At 41.8% G+C, this 19413-nt stretch overlaps 1 protein-coding gene across 5 annotated transcripts in view; it reads right to left on the bottom strand.

The window, feature by feature from the left end:
- Positions 1 to 19413, bottom strand: part of ABCG2 (ATP binding cassette subfamily G member 2 (JR blood group)) — a 202959-nt gene that overhangs the window by 105660 nt on the left and 77886 nt on the right. For all 5 annotated transcript variants that reach the window (XM_073637549.1, XM_073637528.1, XM_073637535.1 and 2 more), the window contains exon 2: positions 15459 to 15566. In XM_073637549.1, coding sequence (XP_073493650.1) covers positions 15459 to 15509 — 51 coding nt within the window. In that variant the 5' untranslated portion in view covers positions 15510 to 15566. The remainder of the gene's footprint in view (positions 1 to 15458; positions 15567 to 19413) is intronic.

The following is a 19413-nucleotide window of genomic DNA, read 5'->3' as shown; positions in this document are numbered from 1 at the left end:
AAACACGGATCGGGTGGTGTTCTATTGAGGAATTTACTGAAAGACAGTCACTGTATATAGAGTTCTGTCACCTGATGAACACCCCACTGATAGCCTCATTAGGATATATTTATACATGGCAGATTTGTTGCAGACATTTCAAAAATGACAATCTGATTTGTATGTGAATGAGATTGTTTTGGTGGCAAGTATATTGATTTTTCCAAGACCCAGATGAATAGGACAGTCCCAGAAATTTCAGCAGCCGCCTGCCTCCTCAGGAATCTGCAGGAGGCTGGGGATGGCTTCCTCTTTTTGCCATGTCCAGGGAGTGTAGTCAGTGTTCCTTTAACTTTCAACTCGTGAACTCTGTTTCATACTGTATCTCTAGTGGGGGTAATATGTAGAAATATATCCTTAGGCCAATTTAAAACAAGCATAACATATGAGAAAATCTCAGCCCTTAAAGTGACCCTCAACCCCTAAAACCTAAATGTGACTATATATTTCTCATGTATCGTCACTATACTTGGAGGCAACCTTTTGCAGCCACTACCTCCCTTAGTCAGATCAGTAGCCCATTCTCCACTTCTCCAAAATGGTGACAACAGAGGCATGGAGAGCACTGTAGAAAGTCTGAACCACTCTTCCTGTTCTCTGGGCACAGTAGCGTTCTTGGCACTAGTCCATCCCACAACTCTAGTGTAGGTACTAGGAACATCCATTTCTCATGCATCATCACTATACATGGTTCCAATCTTCTGTAGTCACTACCTCCTTCAGTCAGATCGGAGGCCCGTTTTCCTCTTCTCCAAAATGGCCGCTGCAGAGGCATGTGAGCACTGTGGAAAGCCTGAGCAACAGCTCCCCTGCCAGTTCTCTGCTGTGGAATGTGCACAGCTGATCCACCTGTGAAAAGTCAGGGGAGGTGTAGTTAAGACTTTCCACAGCACTCCCCATGCCTCTGCAGTGGCCATTTTAGAGAGGAAGAGAATGTTCATGTGTCTTGCAGAGGAAAGCAGCAGAACAGATGGTACCCAATATGATGACTATATGTTGTAAATGGCTTTGAGGAAGGTGGAGGCACTTTAAATGTAACCTCCGAGTTACAGTACAGTTATAATAGCCATACACTCCTTTTATCTATAACATAACCAGGCAGATTCACAGTTGCAATCAAAATTATTCAACCTCCATTTCAAATTAGATTTACTAGCAAAATTTACAAACTTTTTGCTGTTTGCAATAAATCAATGAAATCAGGGCAATTTAAACAGCTTAGCACAAGTAATATAACAAGTGGTCTCTACCAATTCAGCACAAATTGGCATTTTACGGACTACTGCAGACTCAGAATTATTCAACTCATTCTTGAAAAGCATATTTATTATTTAGCAGACCCCTTTGACTGTTATGACCTGCTGCAAACATGATGCATAGACAGACATCGGGTGCAGGCAGTATTCTTGATGTGTCTTAGAACATTCTTCAAGGGCAATGACCTCCAGTTCACTAATATTCTTGTTTTTTTTGCGCTGCAACCACTATCTTCAAATTTAGTCAAAGATTTTCTATGGGGATCAAATCATGCAACTGTGACAGACACTCCAGAATCTTCCAGGAATTCTTCTGAAACCAAGCCTAAGGCCTCGTGCACACGTTCAGTATTTGGTGAGTTTTTTACCTCCGTATTTGTAAGCCAAAACCAGGAGTGGGACAATCAGAGGAAAAGTGTAATAGAAACACGTCACCACTTCTGTATTTATCACCCACTCCTGGTTTTGGCTTACAAGTACTGATGTAAAATACTGACCAAATACTGAACGTGTGAACATGGCCTAAATTAGAGGACTTTGAGGTCGCCATATGATCATTGTCTCATTGGAAGGAAACATAACTCCTGAGTTTCAGATTAATTAGGTATGATTTTTTTCTCTTAGGAATTCCTGATACTTAGTTGAATCCTGAAACCTCAGTGTCTACTCACAACAAATCTTGCTGCAGGTCTTTTGCAGGCATTTGATGGTGTTTGACCACCGGCCTTGTAAGGAATTTGGTGACAGCCTTTTTTTTTTTTGCCACATCTTGGTATTGTAGTCAGTGTTCCTTTAATTTTGAACTCTTGAACTCTTGGGGGTGGGAATCTCTACCTTTACAGTGATCCTCTACCTTTGGAACCTTTGAACCTAAATGTGACTATATTTCTCATATACCTATACCTGGTGCCAACCTTCTGCAACCACTACCTCCCTCACTCTGATCGCTGGCCCTTTCTCCTCTTCTCCAAAATGGCCACTGCAAAGGCATGCGGAGCACTGTAGAAAAATCCCTTTCCTGTTCTCTGCTGTGAAATGGGCACAGCCGTTTTCTTGGCACTGGTCCATTCCATATCTTTAACGTGGGTACTAGAAACATTCAGTGCCGTTTCTAACTTTTTGTATGTTTTTCTTTGTTTGTGTAAGGCGATGATCTTTCATCTTAACTTTTTGGACCACTCCCTTAAAAATTGCTAGTGTAAAGTAGAAATGACGTATTACTTCCAAGAAAGGTTAATAAGGAATACAGGTAAATGCGACCAACTTGGACCTCCTACATTATCACAATATAGGGCCACTCAACATGCAGCAGTTCATCAGTAGCAAATAGTGTATCAAGGATATAAAACAAGTGTCTACCTACCACTGGCTGCTGTAGCCAATGTGTAACCTGAAGTGTTAGATGTTCAAAGTAGTCACTTTCTCTTGAATCCTTCCAATAGCGCCACTTAATCTTGTGTTTGGAGGTGCTGCAGCCAGAAGTGTTACTGGGAAGGGTTGGTCAAAAGTGAAAGCACCGGTAAATCCGTTAGCTTCAATGATGTGATACTAGGTATGGATGCTCAGTGTGGACACACTTCCTTCCAACACATTTCCTAAGAATCCCCTTCCTTCATCAGACCAGACCAGATTCGTATTGAGTGGCCTTGTAGTGTGATATCATAGGTGGACCAAGTTGGTTGGATTTACCAATCTTCCTTATTAAACATTTTTGTAATTTAGACAATATATATACTTTACACTAGTGAGCGCAAAGATGTAGTTAGCTTTTTTTTCATATTTGGCAAGGGCACATGCAGGTAACATGTTTCTCTGCAGCTGTACGTCAAGACAAATTGTGACCAGATTTAGCGTCAGGGACATCTTTGTGTTTTGTTGTATTCAGGAGTATTAATGAACTAGAGACAACTGCATATGAGCAATGGCAATTCCTGGCTATGGATCATGTCTTCAGCAGGTTATAACAGCCTGCTAGGTACTAAACATGCTTGTCATTAAGTGGTTGAATAATTATTAGTGATGAGCGAGTATGTTCTGTTACATCTTTTGGCGAGCATACTCTTAGGAATGCCTAAGAAACAGGCATTTCTCACATGTATTAAAGCTATCAAACAGTCGCAAATCATGAGCACGGAGTGACAAAAACATAACACCCGAGCACGCTGAAGATACTCGGAAAACACCCGAGCATGCTCGTAAATCTCGAGTAACGAGCATGCTCGCTCATCACTAAGAATTATAAGACTGCAGAAGTCATTAAAAGTGGCATTTTGTGTTGTGTTAAATATATAATAAGGACTGAATAATTTTGATTTTGCAACTGTTTCTACCCTGGAAAAAAACAATGAATTCTTCTATGGAAGTTTACGCCTGTTCACACTAGCTTTGTTCTGTATGTTGGTGCTGGTCAGTTTTTTTTTTTGCAGATTTCTATTGGAGTTTGTGACTCCCTCCTTTTCTGACTGTGCAGACTGATTTCCACAAAACGAAATATAGATGGCTGACAAACGCAGAGTGCCTTGAAAAGTACCACCTCCATCCCTCCTATTACTTACAGTACATACAAGTTAGACTTTCAATTATGTTCAATTTGCGGAATGCTACTTTTCAATCTAAACAAAATGACATCAATAACATTCTTCTTTACCCAATGGTTACCCCATCAATAACATTCTAAAATTCTATGAAGCACCTGCGGGTTCAAGGTGCTTACCACACAGCTAGATAAATTCCTTAAAGGAGGTAGTTTCCAAAATGGAGTAACTTGTGGGAGGTTTCCACTGTTTAGGCACATCAGGGGCTCTGCAAACACAACATGGTGTCCGATATCCATTCCAGACAATTTTGCGTTCCAAAAATAAAAAGCCGTTCCTTCCCTTACTAGCCCTGCCATACGCACAAACAGTAGTTTTCCTCCATATATGGTGTACTCAGGAGAAATTGTACAACAAATTGTATGGTCCATTTTTTTCAGTTACCCTTGTGAAAATGCAAAATTTGGGGCTAAAGCAACATTTGTGGGAAAAAGTTAAATTTTCATTTTTTCCTTCCAAATTGCTTTAATTCTTGTGAAGCACGTGAAGGGTTAATAAACTTCTCAAATATGGCTTTGAGCACTTTAAGGGGTGCAGTTTTTAAAATTGAGTTATTTTTGTGTATTTTTGTCACAATGGCCCCCAGAGCCACTGTGGTACCTAAAAAATTTTTTGTAAATTTTGTTGGAAAAACGAGAAATCACTGGTCAACTTTTAACGTTTTTAACTTTCTAACAAAAAAAACTTATGTTTCAAAAATAATGCTGATGTAAAATAAACATGTGGTAAATGTTATTTATTAACTATTTTGCGTGATATATCTATCTGGTTTAAGGGCATAAAAATTAAAAGTTTGAAAATTGCAAAATTTACAAAATTTCAGCCAAAATTGCACTATAAATGTAAACAAATATATACCTAAATTTACCAATTACATGAAGTACAATGTGTCATAAAAAAACAGTCCTAGAATCACTAGGGTACATTGAAATGTTCCAGAGTTATTACCACATAAAGTGACACGTCAGAATTGTAAAATTTGTCCTGGAAGGGTGTCATGGGGATACCGCAACAAAGAGGGGTCAGAAGATCGCAGCATCTGGCTACATGTGAACCTGCACTGGTTGGATCTGCTGAGCCATCCAGTTAGTTCAGCAGATTTCCCTTGCTCTGTTGTTGCAAGTGTTAAACACTTCTGTTTGTCTACTAGAGTTCTCTGTCCTGAGTTTTCTCAGCTGTTCTGATTTCTCCACTCCCCTCTGGTATAAATACTCACCTCTTAGCTTGAGTAGTTGACAGTGATAGCTTGCTATAACCTGGTTTAGAGCTGGAGGTGTGAGCAGTGTTAAGAGAGGTAGTCTAGGAGTGGTCTCTGGAGATATCTGTTTTAAAGTTTATTTGGGTCTCTTCCTATACCTTATCTCTTATTTGGTTTGCCTCACCTTTTCCTTCCCCTTTCTCCTTTCTGTAGTCTGGTAGTGCGTTGAGTGATTTTTTTTATCCTTGTCTGTTTCCCTTTGTGTCTGTATTATAGAGCAGGACTAGCGTTCCCGCTTCTCTACCAACTAGTCAGGGTCATTCACCCAAGGTGAAAGAACCTGTCTAGGGACACTAGGGAGCTTAGGGTTGCACAGGGCAAGTGTCAGGAGTGAGCCTCTTTAATCTCTCCCTTGTGGCCGAGCTCCCCTTTCCTTCCATCTTGCCATGCAATGTCTTGCTTCTGGCAGAAGCGTGACATCAAGAAAGGGAAAACAGGCCGGGGTGAAGGAGTTAAACTTTAGCTTGCAATGTGCAATCAGAAAATAGGGCTCTGAACCTACTATCTGTGGGTAGTGCCTGATTGGCAAAATGGTAACTTTATCCCTATAAATACAGCAAAAGAAATTGCATTATCAAGTAAAAAATAAATGTATCCTTTAGGTATGTAATGTCACAGTTTTTCTAGCTTGTGGTGAGATAGCAGACAAAACATTAAGTCATGTTGTTAGGTTATTTATTATCTTTAGGCAGGTGGAGAATCTTAATTCATTGTTTCTGAACATGCAGGTTTGGTCTGGCACAGACCTTGTCTCCTTAGTACACGGGAAATAAACTCTGCAGGAGACTTCCATCTTCTGTGTTCTCTGCTTATCAAGATATTTCACCTTACACTTGCATCCTGTTCACAGGGAGCTAGAATCCCGACAATACGAATATGGTTATGAAACGATCTTCACTCTTCATAAATATATTATACAAGTATTATTATAGAATGTTCCTGATTATTTAACAAAGTCAAACTTAAGTTATGTCAAGTGAAAGATCAGCCCGTTGCTTTTTTTTTTTTTTTGCAAATCTTGGTTGCTGTTACTTCAGTTTCATTCTTACTTATGGGTATTTAAACAAAATTTAAGTAGTCATAGGACCCAATTCATCATTGCATTTCCACCAGTCTTTTGGAGTGAATGCCTCTCAATTAACGACTGATTGCGACAATTTTAAGTTTGCACAAAATTTATGAATTGCGTATGCTCTTTTGATGAATTTGACCCAAATAATGTCAGCAAAAAACCACAAGTCAAAAGAAAAGCGGCTTAAAAAAATTGCAAAAGATGAATTGGGTTCTTGGACTCTTTCATTGCCAATGGAGCAATAATTTTCTGGTTTGATACAAAACAGGCTTATTTTTCAACAAGAAAAACAAAAGGAATTTCTATCAACCTTGCCAAATGGAGATAAAGGTCAATTGTACAAACATTCAGTCTCAATCCTAGTGCACCAAAATAAATGATAGTATATGTGATGTATAGGCATGCCAGGCATTCTAGAGCAGGACCACAAAAGCTCCTGCTCTACAAGATCTTGCATGAATGGAAAATATTTTTCCCTATCAATAAGGTTATTTTTATCTTGTCATTGGCATTCATAGCCCATAGCCAGTATCCCAATTGACCTCCATTATGGTACCTAATTTTGAAAAGAAGGACAAAATGGGACGGTGTTTGTTTCTTTATTTGCTAATAATGCACAACTTTTGGCACCTAATAGCAAAAGATATGGAACTAACCAAAGATGGAGCTCCTCTATATAAGAGGTTCACAACTGCTATATATACACTCCCAGAATTTATTGTGACATTTGTACCAAAATTGCTAGTGGCATATTACAAACACATACACTTTCTTATGAAGTAAAGGAAAGAGGAGTGTGGTAGATCCCGGGCGCAGACGCTGACAAAGGTTAATCCAGGCAGTAAGTATAAAAAATCTCCAATTTATTGCAATGTGTTTCGGAGTAGAACCTACTCCTTCCTCAGGCATGGTTATAGTCCAAAACGTGTTGCAATAAATTGGAAGTTTTTGTTACGTACTACCTGGATTAACTTTTGTCAACGGCAGCACCTGGGAAACACCGTACTCCTCTCTCCTTTACTTGTTATGTCCTCTCTCTTTTTGGTGTGAGCATAAGCGGCCAGAGCTGCAGCCACAATTGGATTATACATCACTCTTTATGTAGATGTGCTGCGCACAACCTGATCAGGTGAAAGACCAACCCTTGGACTCACCTTCACCCATTGGCCACAGTGATACATAAGGAACGCCTCTTGTTTTTTATTTCTCCATGTTCTTATGAAGAGAATTTAACAGATTTAGTCTTGTTCAAAGGCCAGTTTTTTCATGTACGAGAAAAACGGTTTGTGATTCATCAGTCGTAACGTTTCTCCTTGTGGAGAGTGACATACCGACTCTGGCATGTCAAGGTAAGGAGGCTTATGTTAGAACCCTCCTGTTAGTTTTTTCTATCTTGTGTTTTGCGGTCACGTGACCATCTGCCTATATATTCCAGCTCCGCCCTTCTGGCTTTGCTGGACTTCAGTTTTGTTTGACTGTTTTGCTAGCCTGGTGCTTCGGTGCCTATCTCTGTAAGTTCGCTTGGTCCTCTGGGACCTCTAGTACTTTTTGTCAGTTTGTCTTTTGTGTTCTACAACAATTTCTGTTTAGGAGGTGTCCAATTTTTGTCCCAGTCCTTAGTACTTTTAAGGACCCCTCCCTTATTTCTATAGGTCTTCGTTCAGACTAGCCGAGGACAAAGGCGGGTCTGTTCACAAGGAACAGGCAGCCCGCTACATCGTAGGGATTCAGCTTAGTCTTACTGTAGGGACAGCTTTCCCCTATCTTTCCTTAGTTCTTGTTGCAGATCATAACAGTAAGTCCAGCCCAAAAAAACTAAAAGGAAAGAAATTCGGGGATCAGTATGGTTTCCATACAGGAGTTGGCTCAACGCCTGCAGGGATTGTCTCTGGAGGTGGCCGAGCTTCAGCAACACGCGAGTAGCTGTCCTGGAGCGCATTTTGTCGAACCCAAGGTAGGACTGCCTGATGTTTTTTATGGTAAACAGCAAGATTTTTTTTCCTTTAAAAATGCTTGTTTGTTATATTTTCATTTGAGACCAAGATCCTCTGGGAATGAATCACAGCGCATTGGTTTTATTATGTCACTTTTGCGCAAAGAACCACAGGGTTGGGCCTTTTCTCTCCAGCCTAATGATTCGTGTTTAAGTTCTGTTGAAGAATTTTTTTCTGCTATGGGGCTATTATATGACGATCCTGATCGAATCTCATCTGCTGAATCAGAACTTAGACGTTTGAATCAGGGGTCTGATGATGTTGAAAATTATTGCACACACTTCAGGAGATGGGCTTCAGAAGTTAAGTGGAATGATTCGGCGCTGAGATGTTTATTTCTTGCTGGTCTGAGTGAAAGGGTTAAGGATTTGCTAATTGCATTCCCTGCACCTGAGACTCTGCAGGAAGCTATGCAGTTAGCTGTTCGTATAGACAGTAGACTGAGGTGCAGGCTCAATGAGGTAAAGACTCCTGTAATGTCAGGTCCTAGTCCCCAGAAAATCTGCTCTGACGGTGGGGAACCGTTGGAGGTTGGGGGGATGTCACTCCGCTCTCAGGAAAAAGACCGGAGATTCGCCGAGGGATTGTGTCTTTATTGTGTAAAGGTGACCATTTGATTAAGTATTGTGAGCGTCGTTTAAGTAAAGAAAAAAAAAAGGTCAGTTACGCCCATATAGCTTGTTTACACTCTGCAGGAGTATTTCTTTCTGGGAGTACTACTCTGCAGGGAGATTTGATTGAATTTCAGGTATTTGTGGATGTGGTTCAACACTTAATGTGATTGATAAAGGGTTTTTGGAAAACCTTAAATTGAAATCCAAACCTTTGTCATCACCTATTTCTGTGGTTGCAATTGATAACACTCCTTTGAAATGTATTACTCACAAGACTGCTGCATTTCCTCTCACTATCAATGGAGTTCACCAAGAAATTTTGGACTTGGTTGTTTTGGATAATTTACCCTCTACAGTTGTTCTAGGATTGCCTTGGTTAAAACTGCACAATCCTTTTTTGGACTGGTCTACTAATGTGATTAAGTCTTGGAGTCCGAAGTGCTATGATAAATGTTGTAATGGTCGCATTGCGGCTGTGGAAAAAGTGGAATTACCTGTACCTATTCAAGATTTTTGGAGGGTTTTTTCGGAGGAGGAGTCGCAAGTTTTACCTCCTCATAGGGATTATGATTGCACCATTGAGTTTGTTGCGGGTGCTACTCTTCCCAAAAGTCAATTGTTTAATCTGACTATCCCTGAAAGAAAGGCCTTGGAGGAGTACATACAGACTAGCCTGGCTGCTGGTCACATTAGACCTTCTAAGTCGCCTGTGGCAGTTGGATTCTTCTTTGTTAAAAAAAAGGACGGCGGTTTACGTCCATGTCTGGATTTTCGTGAAATTATTAAGATTACCGTACGCAATTCCTACCCATTACCGTTAATTCCAGACTTGTTTAACCAGTTAGTGGGAGCCAAGTGGTTCTCCAAAATTGATCTCCGGGGGGCATACAATTTGTTACGTGTGAAGGAGGGTGATGTATGGAAAACTGCTTTTAACACTCCGGTAGGTCATTTTGAGAATCTGGTGATGCCTTTTGGTCTTACCAATGCACCTGCATTTTTTCAGAACCTTATTAATGACATCTTGAGACCTCTGATTGGTAAGAATGTGGTTGTGTATTTGGATGAAATTTTGATTTATTCACCAGATCTGGAGTCCCATTGGCAGAGTGTACGTGAAGTTTTGCAGTTATTGGTTGATAATTCACTCTTTGCTAAGCTGGAGAAATGTGAGTTCGCAGTGCAGAAAATTAGTTTTTGGGCTACATTGTCTCCAGCGAGGGCTTTGAGATGGACCCTGTGAAGGTTCAGACTGTGCAGGAATGGCCTAGGCCTATTGATTTGAAATCTATACAGAGATTTTTGGGTGTTGCCAATTATTACAGGAAATTCATTAAGAATTTTTCTGTAATTGTTAAACCTCTAACCGATCTCACCAGGAAAGGTGCGAATACGGCCCAGTGGACTACTGAGGCCATTGAAGCATCTGAGTATCTCAAAGAGAGGTTCAGTTCTGCCCCTATCCTTATGCAGCCTGATGAGACTAAGCCTTTTTTGGTCGAGGTCGATGCTTCATCGGTGGGGGTCGGAGCAGTTTTGTCTCAGGAGAACAAGGGTGGAGTACATCCTTGTGCCTTCTTTCCAAAAAAAATTCAGAAACCGAACTGAATTATGATGTTAGAAATCGGGAGTTGCTGGCTATTAAACTCGCGTTTGAACATTGGCGGCATTTTTGGGAAAGCGCTAGATTTCCTATTCAGGTTTTCACAGATCATAAGAATTTGATCTATCTGGATGCTGCCAAGTGCTTGAATGCCCGTCAAGCTAGGTGGGCACTTTTTTTTTTTCGGTTTCATTTTTCTGTTACCTATATCCCTGGTACTAAGAATGTTAAAGCCGATGCAGCTTCTCTTTTATGGTCGTTGCCGAGGAGGAGGAGAGCATTTTACTGAAAGGAGTTGTGGTGGCGGCTTTGGACTCCGTTTTGGAGAATGGGATTCTGAAAGCTCAAGATGATGCTCCATCTAACACTCCCTATGGGAGGTTGTTCGTGCCTAGAGCCTTTAGGAGAGATTTGTTTGTGGAGTGTCATGAGTCTCTGTTGGCAGGTCATCCAGGAATTTCTGAGACTAAGAGACTGATCAGTCGTAGCTTTTGGTGGCCTGGGTGGCAGAAGGAAGTCATCAAGTGGGTGCGTCAGTGTACTGTGTGCGCTAGGACAAAGGCTTCACATACTCATGCTGCGGGGTTGCTTTGCCCTCTGGAGGTTCCTAGTGCGCCTTGGACGCATCTCACTATGGATTTTATTACTGATCTTCCTGTGTCCGAGGGTTTTACTGTCATCTGGGTGGTCGTGGACCATTTTAGTAAGATGTGTCATTTGGTTCTATTCATTAAGTTGCCCTGCGCCAAGACACTCGCTAAGGCTTTTGTTAAGGAGATTGTCAAGCTCCATGGCATTCCCACGGATATTGTTTCTGATAGAGGACCTCAGTTTGTGGCTCGCTTTTGGCGTGCTTTTTGTGACAGGTTGGGAGTCCATTTGTCATTTTCGTCTGGTTATCATCCTGAGTCTAATGGACAGACTGAAAGAAAGAACCAGGATGTTGAACAGTTTTTGCGTTGTTTTGTGGCGGACAATCAAGAGGTGTGGTCGGAGTTTCTGCCTCTCGCAGAATTTGCTCTTAACAATCATACATCCTCCTCTGCTGTTTGTTCTCCTTTTTTTTGTTGTACTGGGAGACATCCGTCTTTTGGTTCGTTCTCCAAATTGGGGTCGGCGGTGCCGGAGGAGGAGAATTTTTCCGGTGATTTGGAGAGAGTTTGGACTAATGTACGTTGTAACCTTCAAGAGGCTAACAAAAAGTCCAAGAAGTATTTTGACAGCAAAACATAAAAGAGGTTTTGTTTACTGTGGGTGACATGGTTTGGTTGTCCTCAAAGAACCTGCGGTTGAGGATTCCCTCTAAAAAACTGGGTCCTAAGTTTGTGGGTCCATTTAAAGTGCTTCAGGTTGTCAACCAGTCTGCTGTTAGGTTGGATGTCCCTACTTCCTGGAAGATTAATCCTGTGTTTCATGTTTCCTTGTTGAAAAAGGCTGACGCACCTGATAGGGACGCCACTGTCACAGTTCCTCCTGTAGTGGAAGACGGCGAATATGAAATTTCGCGTATCCTGAATTCTAGATGGCATAGAGGGAGATTACAGTATCTTGTCTCCTGGAAGGGTTTCGGTCCCGAAGACAACTCCTGGGTAAGGACGGATGATGTCTCTGCTCCTAGGCTTGTTAAAGCTTTCCACAGGAGGTTTCCGGATAGGCCTGGGCCTGGAGGATCTGGAGGATCCTCATAAAAGAGGGGGTACTGTTAGAACGCTCCTGTTAGTTTTTTCTATCTTGTGTTTTGCGGTCACGTGACCATCTGCTTATATATTCCAGCTCCGCCCTTCTGGCTTTGCTGGACTTCAGTTTTGTTTGACTGTTTTGCTAGCCTGGTGCTTCGGTGCCTATCTCTGTCAATTCGCTTGGTCCTCTGGGACCTCTAGTACTTTTTGTCAGTTTGTCTTTTGTGTTCTACAACAATTTCTGTTTAGGAGGTGTCCCATTTTTGTCCCAGTCCTTATTACTTTTAAGGACCCCTCCCTTATTTCTATAGGTCTTCGTTCAGACTAGCCGAGGACAAAGGCGGGTTTGTTCACAAGGAACAGGCAGCCCGCTACATCGTAGGGATTCAGCTTAGTCTTACTGTAGGGACAGCTTTCCCCTATCTTTCCTTAGTTCTTGTTGCAGATCATAACAGCTTATTCGTAGTGCAATGCTCCTCTGGGAAATTTAATATGCAAATTGCCTCTGAAGAGAAAATGAGGACTTGAACTCTATAGCGCCACCTATTGGAAACAGCAATCCTACAAGTCTCAATCAACCCTTTAACAAGTCATGCAATATGACTTAGGATAAAAGCCAAATCAGAATCTCAATTTGCAGACACGGTGTTTCTGGCTGTTGGCCCTCGTCAGTGCAAAGTGCTTCCAATAGATGGCGCTGAAGAGGCAATTTGCATGATTAATCAGTAATTTTTATCAGATTTTCGTGTGATTTTCATCAGTGTCATCCCAGTTTCATCAGTTTTTCTCGTATGTAAAAAACCTTCTCCTAACAGTCTGTGAAAAATGAGTTTTTTATGGACCTATAGATTTGCATTGCCAAGCTTAATCTGACAAGCAGATCAATATCAGACATGTCTCTGCGATTTTTCACGCTCAGTTTGCAAAAAGCCAAGGACATGTGAACAGCTATATAGGCTATCAGAGGTAAGAGTGTAATCTGTGAAAAACATGCTTAAAAGTAAAAAAACTGACATCTGAATGAGCCCTCAGCATATAGCTGGGCAGAAAAACAAAACCAATAGTGATGTCAGGAAATCCATCAACTCAGAGTAGACATCCATAATCAGACTTTGCACTATCCACTCCGCACCCTGGTTTTCACCCTGTTGTCATTTGCAGGAATCTGACTTCCTCGAAACCTGGGTTGCTGCCACAGAGCAATTGCTGGTTGGTGGAGCAAACCACCGCCACCACTGTTGCCAGGACAGAGTGATGACAAAGATTAGAAGTATAAAAAGCTTAGGGTGAAATATATATACACATGTATATGTATATATATGTGTATATACAGTATATATATATATATATATATATATAATGTGTATGTATGTATATATATGTGTATGTATGTAGCTATAATATAACGCTACAAGAGTCCCTCTGTCTGAAGCCTTTATAGATTGCGAAAGCGCAGCACACCTGCGCAGTCTGGCTCCAGACAGAAGAACGCATGGAGCCGTTACAGGTAAGAGGAGTGTATGGCGCCGAATATCGCGGGATAGAATATCCTTCTGGATAGAAAAATCATCAGCTGATCTTGAAGTCGGAGCTGCTGTTGTCGGTGCTACTGCTGTTGCTGGATCTGTTGTGGCTGTTGCTGAAGCTGCTGCATAAATAGCTTATTTGTATACTTTTGTGCCAGCTGTTGTTGTTGTAGGGCTTGCACCAGGTGTTTAATCAGGTCCTCCATGCTGTCTGACGTTGCTACCTGCCTTATAGCCACCTTCACCCAAGACATGCAGTACTTCTGTACCAGTCAAAAGTGTTGCCTGGGAATGCAGCCCGCATTCTCCACCAAATGTAACAATGCTACTCACTTGGGTGTGGGATGAGGTATCACATGAACCGTTTCTATTTAAAAGTCCGGCTGGGTTATTTCACTCCGTATCACATAAACCATATCACAGGAAAACTTAAATATGTCCTTTTCCCGGCACCAAGTGAAACACAAAGAAAAAAGTCTGCAGTAGTCCGGGTTTGCCCATTTGGGCTGGAGTCCAACTTCCTAGTCCTTTTTTAAAGACACACAATCCTGGAGACCTGCACACCTCCACACACAGGTGTGAGACAAACAGGCCCCATTTTACCATGTGAACCACACCCAGGTTTGGGGTATGTGGGCAGCCAGACCGAAAACCTGTCCTAAATGCCCTACAAACCTCTTAGTAGTATGTGTACTAGATCATTACTCCAGGTTTACATCACAGAGTACATCCACCTCCATGATATATACCTCTCATGAACTATGTGTCCTGCAGCCATCGTACAATATATATAAAAAATATGAAGTGTTTTTTAGTGAAGAGTTTGTACTCATTAAGCCTTTCCATTAGAGGACATACATGTACGTGTTGAGGTGGAGTAACTTACTACATCAGGACGTAGAGGAATGTCCTAGCGCTGGGGCTAGTATAGGTATTTTGTCCATGCTATCCGCATTGATAGCCAGCTGTAATATACATACATCGATTTCAACAGTTTAACCCAGCAGATGCAGCTGTCAATTGTGTCACGGGTTTCTGAGGAGTTTGACAGAGGTAGAGCGCTCGGTCAACTCATCGATATCCACACAACATAATGATGCTATGGCAAATGAAGCCCTAACAGTGGTCTGCAATAGTGCAATTTTCAAAGGCAGGGTTTCAGAGGCCTCCTGTATAATACGGACAAACTGTATAATGCATTCCATTCTTTGACGAAGATCACAGGCTTGCATTTGAAACGTGTTGCTATACTTTTTCCACATGGATTTCCATTTTAGCCAATAAAGAATTTGTACATCTAGAAGCTGGAATCTTTTGGGTTTTTCCATTTTGCTACAAGTGATCCTTTGAGTTCCATGCTTCAGGATGCCAAGGAGTGTGGGTGAGCTGGTTTCTTTTTTCTTTGCATAATGCATTGCTTTACAAGTAGTGCAGTGTATTATCTATACGATCAAAGGATTGAATGTTCAAGTTCCCATGAAGAACTAATAAATATTGTAAGAAAATAAAAAATATATAGTTTATCACAAAGGACAAAATTGTCTGTGTCGGGAGGGAGTCAAGATACTGATACATTAAAGGGGAGTTTAATGAGTAGGAGAGGAGTTGCCCACCAGACACTTCTCGACATCTATACATATCAACGTGCCAAATCTTTTTTCCCCAACATTAGATCATTGGTTAAGTAACAAGTTTTATACAAAATGCAAAATTACTTTGTAAAATACAAAATGAAAAATATAATCCAGATAATTCTTAAAGAGATTCTGTATAAACACATTTATTTTATAAATTATTATCTGATGCAATTTAGATGCACTTACCATTGTATCCGTGGTACTGCATGGCTGATACTTTACATCTGGGTCATACATGATTTTGAAGCTGTATCCTTCCCTTGCAAAGTACTTAGTCGTTTCTTTGCAATTTAGCTACAGAAATAAACAAAAAGTAAATAATCAAACAACGGAAATATAACAAAAATACAATTTTAATTTGTCCTAAATGGGTTTTCATGAAACATGAAACAAATAAGCGGAGAACAATTATTTGGAATTGTTGTTTAAGAGGAAGTCACCCCGCTAATCTACCCTATATTGTACCAATCAGAGACTGTTTGAGTTTTGTGCTTCTCTATGAGAACAATTACTTTTGATGCTCATACTGAATGGTAATCATCAAGGTTATACAGTATGCCCCATTGCCCCATGTGTTGCAGACTGTTGTTGTAAACCATATTTAACTCCTTATTCCACAAGTTTAGGTAAAAATTCAGATTGATTTTCACCTGGTGTTGTCTCTAATTTCTTCCTGTGTCATATCTCTATGAAGTGGTTACCATGATAGACGTAGGAAGAAGCCTATGCTTTCAATTGAATCTGTACCCTGCTCTGTATCCGCACTCAATCAAGGGCTGTGCGCTCTGGTCTCCTGGGCTGAGCACTGTTCGGGGTCTATTGAGTGATCGGCGGGGGGGTCTCGGGATCTGCAGGCAATTAAAATGCATACCAAATATGGAAAAATTTTCTCAAAGATTAGTTACTCTTTTCAATAAAATGCCATACTTCATTGGCTTTAGCTAACTTTCTGCACTATGAAGATATTGCAGCATTGACTACCCACTATACTCACCTTTAACAAATCTACAAAGCACTATTTTTTCTAGTAAAATATTTGATACAATGACAGATACCCAATGAACCTCCTCATAGTCAAGAGGGCACTTCAGAAGGCATTGGAGCCAGTTATTAGAGGCATACACATTTTCATGAATTTTGTTTTTCTGTTTTTAGAAAGTATCTTACAAAGTAATAGAGAAATGTATGCTACTAACCACTTGAGACTTTAGCTTTAATCTTGATCACTATTTTATTACTGGACATCTTTGGACATCACTATTTTTCTGACACCATAGTATAAATAGATGTTTTGCAATACCTCCATAGCCAGGTATGCTAAGTTTTTATAACAGTTAATAATTAATATATGTTCAGAACAAAATGAAGAGTTGTTTTATCATTATAAAGGTATATGTCCCCGTGTGAGCTACAGTGCCTTGAACAAGTATTCATACCCCCTAAACTTTTCCACATTTTTTCACATTACTCCCACAAACTTAAATGTTTTTTATTTGAATTTTACGTGATAACACAACACAAAGTAGCAAGTATTTTTTGAAGTGTAATGGAAATGATACATGGTTTTCTAATTATTTAAAAAATAGAAATCTAAAAAAATTGTGACATGCATTTGTATTCAGCTTCCCTAAATCAATAATTTGCAGGATCAACTTTCGGTGCAATTACTACTAGCTTTGAACATCTAGAGGCTGAAATGTTTTCCCATTCTTCTTTGCAAACTAGCTCTAGCACAGTGAGATTGGATGGAGAGCATCTGTGAACAGCAATTTTGAAGTCTTGCAGTAGATTCTAAATGGGATTTAGGTCTGACATTGACTGGGCCGTGCAAACACATGACTATGCTTTGATCTAAACCATTCCATTGTAGCTCTGGCAGGATGTTTATGGTCGCTGTCCTGTTGGCAGGTGAACCTATACCTCAATCTCAAGTCTTTTTTAGCCACTAACTGGTTTTCCTCCAGGATTACCCTTTATTTAGTTCTATCCATCTTCCCATCAACTCTGACAAGCTTTCCTGTCCCTGCAAGGAAAGCATCCCCACAGCACAGCATGATGCTGCTACCACCATGTTTGACGGTGGGGATGGTGTTTTCAGGATGATGTGCAATGTTAGTTTACCACCACACATAGTGTTTTGCATTTAGCATAAAAAATTCTGCTTTCGTCTCATCTGACCAGAGCACCTTCTTCCTCATGTTAGCTATGTCCCCTACATTGCTTTTTTCAAACTGCAAATGGGACTTCTTATGGCTTGGTTTCAAAAATGGCTTTCTTCTTGCCACTCTTCAATGAAGGCCAGATTTGTGAAGTATAGTTATCCTGTGAACAGATTCTCCAACCTGAGCTGTGGATCTCTGCTGCTTCTCCAGAGAGACCATGGTCCTTTTGGCTGCCTCTTTAATTAGTCCTCTCCTTGCTTGGGATGTCAGTTTAGCTGGATGTCTTAGTAGGTTTGCAGTTTTGCCATACTCCTTCCATTTTTGGATGATGGATTGAACAGTGCTCTGTGAGATGTTCAGAGTGTAGCATCGGCATCTCTGCCCCCTGCCAGGCAGAGACGCCGTCCCTCTCACCTCTCCGCGCGGCGTCCTCCTGCACTCCTCTTCCTGCTGCTGCTGCCGGCGCGCGCAGCTTCCCGGGCACTGTGCTTAGGGCACGCGCGCGTGCGCTCCCCCTCTCTTAAAGGGGCCGCACGCGCCGTCCTAAGGAGTCCCCGGCCAATAGCCGGAGGACCTCCCATATATAAGGCACCTCCTCCAAAATGGAGGTGCCCGAGCAATAGTAAATGCACAGTATACTTACCTCTGCTTCAGCCCTCAGGTCCAGTTGCCAGCCTGACTACTGTTCCAGTCCGCCAGTCTGACTACTCTCCAGCCCGACAGTCTGTCTTCCGTTCAACCCGCCAGTCTGTCTATGGGCAAGTCCGCCTGTTTACCAGGAAGCACCTGCCAGTTACCTGCCTGTAACCTGCTAGCCTACCTGGAGGCTCTGCTGTCACTTGCTGTGACCACCCGCCTGCTAACCTAGAGACTTCAGCCTGCTTGGCCGTCACTTGCCGTGACCACCTGATAGCCCACCTGGAGGCTCCTGCTGTCACTTGCCGTGACCACCCGTCTGCTAACCTAGAGACTTCAGCCTGCTCTGCCATCACGAGCCGTGACCACCCGTCTACTAACCCAGAGACTTCTGCCTGCTTGTTGTGCCCATCCGCTATACCGGTCAGTCCCAGTCATCTGACCCGTGGGAGCCACCTGCTCTCTTACAAGGTCGTCCCCAGAGTAGCACCTGGTCCCTCTGCTCGGTCCCTCCCTGGTCACGGAGTCGTTAGCCGCCGTACGACCAGGCTCAGTCTGGGTTGATACTTAGTTACGCCCCTCTGGGTCCCTCCTTGCACCGCGGCACAGAGGTTCCACCACCCGGATCCGTAACACAGAGCTTGGGCTATTTTTTATTAGAACCTAACCATCATATACTTTTCTCCACAACTTTTTCCCTGGCCTGTCTGGTGTGTTCCTTGGTTTTCATTATGCTGTTTGATCCCTAATGTTCTCAAACAAACCTCTGAGGCCTTCACAGAACAGCTATAGTTATATTGAGAACCAGTGGCGTACCGCCAATGGAGGCAGGCCATGCGACTGCTATGGGGCCCGTGAGCCGGGGGGGGGCAATGTCATCTCCCGCGTCAGGCCCCCTCCCACATCGGACCCCTCACATTGGGCCCACCCCCACACAGCCAGCGCTGCCCCTCAACCCGCATTCAACAGGCGATCATACTGTTTATTAGACTATTAGAGACGAGAGGATCAATCTGCTTTGATTAAAATCTACTGAAATTCTTCAGTCCACTCAAATTTGATAAATTGCAATTCTATTCACTCTCGATACAAGAGTATCGCTCGAGGCCAGAAACAGTCTAGTCTGGCCGGGAGTATGCATATTGCATTTTTGCGGTCACATTGCCGCCATTCCCAGTGCTGACACCGGCGAATCCTCACAGCGTGCAGTCATAGGGTGACTGCAGACTTGTCATTTTAGACCAGAAAACCCTTTTAACCTTTTTAGACTTCATGTGAACCCCGCCAGGAATTACATTTTAATTCTATATTTTCCAAGAGTTGGCTAAATGTGTTTTTTTTTT

This window comes from Phyllobates terribilis, unplaced genomic scaffold (genome assembly GCF_046119375.1).
Source record: "Phyllobates terribilis strain yellow unplaced genomic scaffold, ASM4611937v1 Scaffold_1__5_contigs__length_1240528914, whole genome shotgun sequence".
NCBI classification, from domain to species: domain Eukaryota; kingdom Metazoa; phylum Chordata; class Amphibia; order Anura; family Dendrobatidae; genus Phyllobates; species Phyllobates terribilis.
The sequence above is the reverse complement of the archived record's forward strand: the minus strand, read 5'-3'. Positions and strand labels throughout refer to the sequence as shown.